General features: G+C 49.9%; 1 protein-coding gene across 11 annotated transcripts in view; it reads left to right on the forward strand.

Moving 5' to 3' along the window:
• The window catches only part of KMT2D (lysine methyltransferase 2D), a 41,858-nt gene extending 35,253 nt beyond the window's left edge, over nt 1-6,605 (forward strand). For 8 of the 11 annotated variants that reach the window (XM_066257937.1, XM_066257943.1, XM_066257947.1 and 5 more), the window contains 7 exons: nt 755-891; nt 991-1,121; nt 1,612-1,659; nt 2,797-3,082; nt 3,316-3,389; nt 3,486-3,594; nt 3,732-6,605. In XM_066257937.1, the coding sequence (XP_066114034.1) occupies nt 755-891; nt 991-1,121; nt 1,612-1,659; nt 2,797-3,082; nt 3,316-3,389; nt 3,486-3,594; nt 3,732-3,824 (878 nt within the window). In that variant the 3' untranslated portion in view covers nt 3,825-6,605. The remainder of the gene's footprint in view (nt 1-754; nt 892-990; nt 1,122-1,611; nt 1,660-2,796; nt 3,083-3,315; nt 3,390-3,485; nt 3,595-3,731) is intronic. The other 3 variants (XM_066257941.1, XM_066257944.1, XM_066257945.1) reach the window with 1 other exon arrangement.
• The last annotated feature ends 86 nt before the right edge of the window (nt 6,606-6,691 follow it).

Here is a 6,691-nt window from a genome sequence, read left to right on the forward strand (position 1 = left end):
CTTAAAGATCTCCAGAGAAAGTGTTTTAGCCTCTCTTACTTACCTGAGCTTCCCTTGTAATTGAAGATATTTTGCTTGTTTAACTTCATTCTAGCTCTTTTTCCTATCCTCAGTGAAACAAAAGGATCTAGTTCTGAGACCCTGTCATCTGGCTCACCCAAGCTGATCTGAACCATGCATTCCTTTTGGTTGCTTTTCTTTGGATAAAATTCTTTGATCTTAGTTTTGATAGTGTTAATGATAAAAATAACATTAAGAACAGTTATCTTTTAGGGAGTATATACTGTGTGCCACAAACTAAGCTGTTTTTATATCGGCTATTTTGTTCACACAACTCTGATAAGAACTATTATTCTGTCCAGGTTATACATAAAGAAACTGAGTCTTACAGAGATTTAAGTATTTGGCTTAAGGTCCATGGCCAATACTAGAACCTGAACCCAAGTCTTCCAGACGGGAAAGCATTCCTGTTGCTCTGGTTCTCAGCAAGGCTTGTGACCCATGCTGGGTCTCCTGGATGTTGGGTTCATGTTTCTGTTTCACAAGGCACTCATACTCCTCTGGGGTAGGAAATGTATCTTGTTCAGATAGAGTGGGACTGAGAGGCCATGAGGGTGTCCTAAAGAACCACATAGCCGATGACAAGGAGGTATGCAAGGCTATAGGAAACAACTGTAGATCCAGATCAAGGTTAGGGCTGGGTTCCCTGAGCAGAAGTTCCCTCTGAGGGTTGCTGTCTTTCCTTGCCTCTTAGCTGTGTGGAATCGCATCATTGAGCCTGTGGCTGCCATGAGAAAAGAGGCCGACATGTTGCGGCTCTTCCCTGAGTACCTGAAAGGCGAGGAGCTCTTTGGGCTGACGGTGCATGCTGTGCTGCGCATAGCTGAATCAGTAAGGAGGGGCCGGGGCTGGGGGCCCGGTGGGCAACTGAGAACTTTGGTCCTGCCCCATAAGTGCTCAGGCTAAGGCGAGCATGACCTGTGCCCACAGCTGCCTGGAGTGGAGAACTGTCAAAACTATTTATTCCGCTATGGACGCCACCCCCTAATGGAGCTACCACTCATGATCAACCCCACTGGTTGTGCCCGATCAGAGCCTAAAATCCTCACACACTACAAACGGTGAGCTTCTGGGGCTAGGGCCAAGGGATATGGGTGTGAGGGTTGGTAGGGACCCTCCGGCCAATTGGGGATTACAAGTTAGAGTTCCCTTGGAAAGACTGGGGTTCAGTCTATATCTCTTGATGAGAGAGAGGGTATGCAGGTATCACTAGGGTATCCCTTTCTTTCTCCCCCCAACCTTCTCAGGTATCCTGGGTTGACCTAGGGTCTAGAACAGACTTATCTCAGGCATCCTGGGAATGGTTGTTGGGGAGGTTCTGGGTAGACAGTGGTAAAACTTTATGAACTATAAAAGGGACCCAGTCACCTTTTCCTCCTGTTTTGCTCCCCAAGGGCCTATGATTCTCCCAAACCTCAGATGCCCCATAAGTGGTAGGGTCACCTTCCCTTCCCCAAGCTGAGTTGGTTTCAAAAGTAAATAATTAGAAATATAATAGAAAAATAATAAAACCTTAAATTTGTATAGCACTTTATACTTTTTTTTTCAAAGCGTTTTCACATCCATTATCTCATTTGATCCTCACAACAACCTTATGAGGTAGGTAGGGCAGGTGGTATGACCCCCATTTTACAGCTGAGAAAACTGAGACCCAGAAAGGTTAAGTGACTAGACTAAGGTCACAGCTGGGACCAGAACCTTACCTGTTGACTTGTGGTTTCCTGTTCCTCCTGTGTACCGCAGTAGCCTGCCCTTGGTCCCTGGGTAGAGGGAGGCAGAATTCATGGTAGCAGGGCTTTGTGAAGGCCTTCGGTTGCTCCTCAGGCTGTCGTAGAGTGTCAGACTCTACCCCAGTCAGCCCTAGTCCCTGGTGCTCTATAACAGTGGTTTTCAAACTGTGTGTGTTCCAAAAAGCCCTGGAGCACACAAACTGAGTAGGCAGAACTTGGCCCTCCCCGTGTATAACTACCCGTTCCTCAAATTGAATTCAACCAGAAGTTTCATTTTCATCTAGTTTATGTATTGGAGTTCTAATAACATATTGTTAAGAAAAAAAATATCTATTTCTGCTAAATAAAGAAGGGTAAAAAAAATGTTTGAAAACCACTGCTCTGGGATGGAGAAAATTTGGCTGGTGCCCTAGGGTGGTGAAAAGGCATCCTGCCAGGCAGCAGTATTCCCCTGCACTGAGCCATCTGCACAGAGCCCGATGTTACAGCAGAGAAGGAGACAGTCTGGAGAAAGGAAAGAACACCACCTTTCGGCTATGAATTCAGAGCCAGATTTAATTAAAGTCTAGTCCAGTGTGGTAGACATGGCCCCATTTTCAGGGCTTCCAGTATGTGCAGGAGGTAGGACTCAGGCATTTGACCAAACCATGAGCCAATTTAATTCTAGGCCTGCTTGTGGAATTCCTCCCAGAGGAGCATGGCCTTGAATATGGCTTGACAGGTAGAAGGTGGGGAGATGGGAGAACAGGCTCAGTGTAGGGGAATTGGTGCCTCCCTTCCCTCCACTCCCCACCCCCCATCCTGGGCTCTCTGTGCCACCCAGGGTGTTGGAAGGGTCCCCATAGCTAATTGTTGCCTCACCAAAGCCAAAACCCAGATGCCTCTACTCCACTCTCAAAGCAGCACATGCCCCTAACTGGCATGTTGCACAGCCCAGGGAGGAGGTGGGTGGTGTGTGCTTGGTCTGAGGGAGAGCTGTCTTGTCATGCACTGTATCACCTCCCAGGCCCCACACCCTGAACAGCACCAGCATGTCCAAGGCATATCAGAGCACCTTCACAGGCGAGACTAACACCCCGTACAGCAAGCAGTTTGTGCATTCCAAGTCATCTCAGTATCGGCGACTGCGCACTGAGTGGAAGAACAATGTGTATTTGGCTCGTTCCCGCATCCAGGGCCTGGGGCTCTATGCAGCCAAGGACCTAGAAAAGCACACAATGGTCATTGAGTATATTGGTACCATCATTCGCAACGAGGTGGCCAACCGGCGGGAGAAAATCTATGAGGAGCAGGTATGGGCTGACAGAGGGGCTATCATGGTGCCTGGTCCACACTCAGCCAAGGACCATGGGGCAGGATGGGGGCCAGAGGAGCAGGTGGAAAGCTATGGGAGGAGGTGCGAGACAGGAGAAAGGAAAAATAAGAAATGAAGCCCACTGCCTGAGTCTGCCACCTGATCCCACCAGCACACTACGGCCATTCTGTGATACTCTTGCCCTTTCTTCTGCAATTTTTGCCTTTTTAGAATCGAGGCATCTACATGTTCCGGATAAACAATGAACATGTGATTGATGCTACGTTGACTGGAGGTCCTGCCAGGTGAGAGGAATTAAGAGGGTGATATGCTTTGAGTGGACCAACAAGGAACCAAAATCATCCCAACTCAATTATCCCTGACTGTGTCCCATTGCCTAGGTACATTAACCATTCCTGTGCCCCTAACTGTGTGGCCGAAGTTGTGACATTTGACAAGGAGGATAAAATCATCATCATCTCCAGCCGGCGAATCCCCAAAGGAGAGGAGGTGTGTGACAAAGCAGCTCTCTCTTCTCTGCTATTCCGCTGAGCCAAATTCCAAGGCCACTGCCCTCATCAGATCATATCTGCCCTCTCCACTTCCTCCGGGGGGCTGGTACTGATTCTGCCCTCTTCTCTTAACAGCTGACCTATGACTATCAGTTTGACTTTGAGGACGATCAGCACAAGATCCCCTGCCATTGTGGAGCCTGGAATTGTCGGAAATGGATGAACTAAAAAGCTTTGAGGCTACCAGGCAGGGGAGTCCCTCCACCCCCAACCTCTTCCCTGAAAGGGATGAGGGGGAAGAGAGGTAGCAGCCAGAGCCAGGACCCAGGGCTGGGGCTGCCGGCTAACCGGAGCCCCTGGAGCAGGAGGCTGGGGCAGAGGGCCCTCGGCCAAGCCCACCCTGGGTACCAGGGACAACCCTCTTCCCCGCCACCGGCCCCCAGGCTGGCATCTCTGCCCCCAGCTTCAGGAGGGGCCAGACAGAAGCAGCCATTGGGCATCTCAGGTTTGAGGGGGGGATATGGGCCGGGAACTACCCAGAAGCATCTGGGAGGCAGCAGGGAGAGGGGAGGAGGATGTGTGGCCGGGCCTCACAGCCCTGCTGCTCCCACTGACCTCTCTGGCCCAACTCAAGGCTGCAAAGAGACTTGACTAAGCTTGACAATCCCAAAGGCTGGGTCCCACACCTGGCCCTGCCTGCCGGGCCCTGCCCCCACCCTCACCCCTATCCCCTTCCCTCTCAATCTGTCTCTGTCTCCCTCTTCTCCTCTGTGTTTCTGTCTTTCTATGGGTTTTGTTTCCTTGTTTCCACTCTGACAAATGCAACGTGAACGGGAAAGAGGTGCCCAGCTGCCCAGGAGGGCAAGCCAGGCAAGCCGGGCAAGGAGACCCCGCACCCACACCTACCTCATTTAAGTGTTGGATTTTTTGCTGTTTTGAAATGTGAGACCCTTTCCAAGCCCCCTACTGCCCCAACCCTCTCCCCCACCTCACTGCCCTCTTCTGAGTGGGTGGAAGGGGGGTAGGAGGAGGGAGAAAAAACAACAACAAAAAATCCATCTTTGTTTTTAATTCTGGGCATGGTATGGCGGTTGAGGCTAATGATGAAGATTGGGGATGACTAGCCCCTAGTTGCTCTAGGATTTCCTTCTCCATCTGGACATGGGGGCAGGAGGGATGTGCTAAACCTAGGACCAGGATATCTCCCTCCTGTTTTCCCAACCCCATCATGAGCCCATTTGCCCTCCAGCCCCTGGATGGGGTGGGTGGGTAGTAGGGTGAGGGGCTATCCCTGAGTGGCATGCCCATACCCAGTGAGGCAGGGTGTGGCCTGGAGCTCCCACTTTCCCTCAGTCACCAAACTGCTGCTGGTCTGGTGGGAAGGGGTGGTGATGTGGGGGTGGGGAGCTTAGTGTCAGCGCGGGGAGGGTGGGGGGTATTTATCTATTTATACATGGGATTGTACATAGTCTTGTGGGGCATGGGGGAGCCGGCTGGAGGTGAGAACCCTCCCCTCTCCCCCTACCCCCGGGGAGAGCAAATGTAAAACTACTAATTTTTGTGCTTTATATATTCTATATAAATATATCTATTTTCTTTTTACAAAACCAGTTTATAAATGGTAGGGGGGTGTGGGGCAGACACATGGAGCTCCCCTTGTGGGGGGGCCCCCTCCATTACCTAACCTACCGCCCTTTTCCTCACCCCTTCCTCCCCACCCCCTGGCTGTGACTGCTGTAAGGTGGGGGTATAGAGGCTGGGCAATCCCACTCCCTATTGTATAGTTGGACTATGTTATACGCACAAAAGTGAGCTGGCCCCAGGGGGAGCCAGAGGGTAATGGGTTCCCTGCCTCCCTTTCCTTCCCCTTTCTGCCCAAGCTTGTGCTGCAGTGAACTCTTCCTGGGGTAGGGGTAGATCAGGGGTTGGGTGAGGCCCCAGACCAGACCCCTGTGTGGTAGGGAGCCATGGGGATGAAGATGAAGCATATATGCAGTTCTCTCCTAGGGGCTGTGGGCAAAGGGCATTTTGTAATTAATATTTTCAAGAATCAAATGTCTGGAGTGTAGGGATGGGCTTGGTGGTTGGTGGATGGGCAGGCCTGCTGGAGGGGGAGCACGGTTGCTGTTGTGATTTTAGGTTTTTGTTTTGTTTTTGAATTTGGGGGGTTGCGGATTAATGGGGGTAGGGAGATTTTTTTTTTAAGCTGCTTCCTCAACTGTTTCAAGCTGCAAATGTTTTAAGAGAATAACATCCCTCCACCCTCTCAGAAACCATTGTAATTAAATCAGACAATGGGGAGACTGGTCTGCTGCCCCCAAAGCCATTGGATGTTCCTTTTCCAAGAGCAAGGGGTCTAGGCTACAGGGAGAGGGAGATTGGCTCCTATGAGTCAGGCTCTGGTTGGGGCTTGGGCCCTCGGATTGGGAAAAGGGAAGGGGGCAGACTTTGTAAGCATATGCTAGGTATCGGATAGTCCTGTAGAATTTAGTGAAGAAACCTTATACAGTTTTTAATTTTTATATAAACTAACTCAGACCCAAGCTACAAGGTTGGAATTTTGGTTGTTGGTTTTTTGTTTTTTTTGTTTTTTTTTTTTAAGTACCCCCGCCTGTATAATTGCATCAGAATCCCTCCCCCATGTTTGTATTTTGGGTTGGTTTACACTTGCACATACTCAGTTTTCAGTTTTTCCCCTTTAGTCTTCTCCCCCGACCTCCAGGACCCTCCCCCTTTTTAAAAAATAAATCGCTGACAAGTGTGAATCCCGTGAAGACTTTATTTTGTGTTGTGTGTATCCTGTACAGCAAGGTTGGTTCTTCGTAACAACGGATGAAATGATTCCCCTTTTTAAAGCGCCCTCTCTCCCTCCACCCCAGCGCCCCCTGTCCTTGGCATGTTTTGTATCAGCGATCATTCTGAACTGTACATAATTTATGTTGCAAGAGGCAAAGGGCAAGTTTTGGATTTTGCTTCTTCCAAGTTTGTTTTTAAACGACAAATAAAAAAAAAAAGAACATTTTAAATACAAGCGGCTCCGTCCCGTAACCCTCGCCGTCAACGGGATCCATGAGGTCCCAGAAGATCCAGGGGAG

Source organism: Saccopteryx bilineata, chromosome 2, assembly GCF_036850765.1.
Source record: "Saccopteryx bilineata isolate mSacBil1 chromosome 2, mSacBil1_pri_phased_curated, whole genome shotgun sequence".
NCBI lineage: Eukaryota > Metazoa > Chordata > Mammalia > Chiroptera > Emballonuridae > Saccopteryx > Saccopteryx bilineata.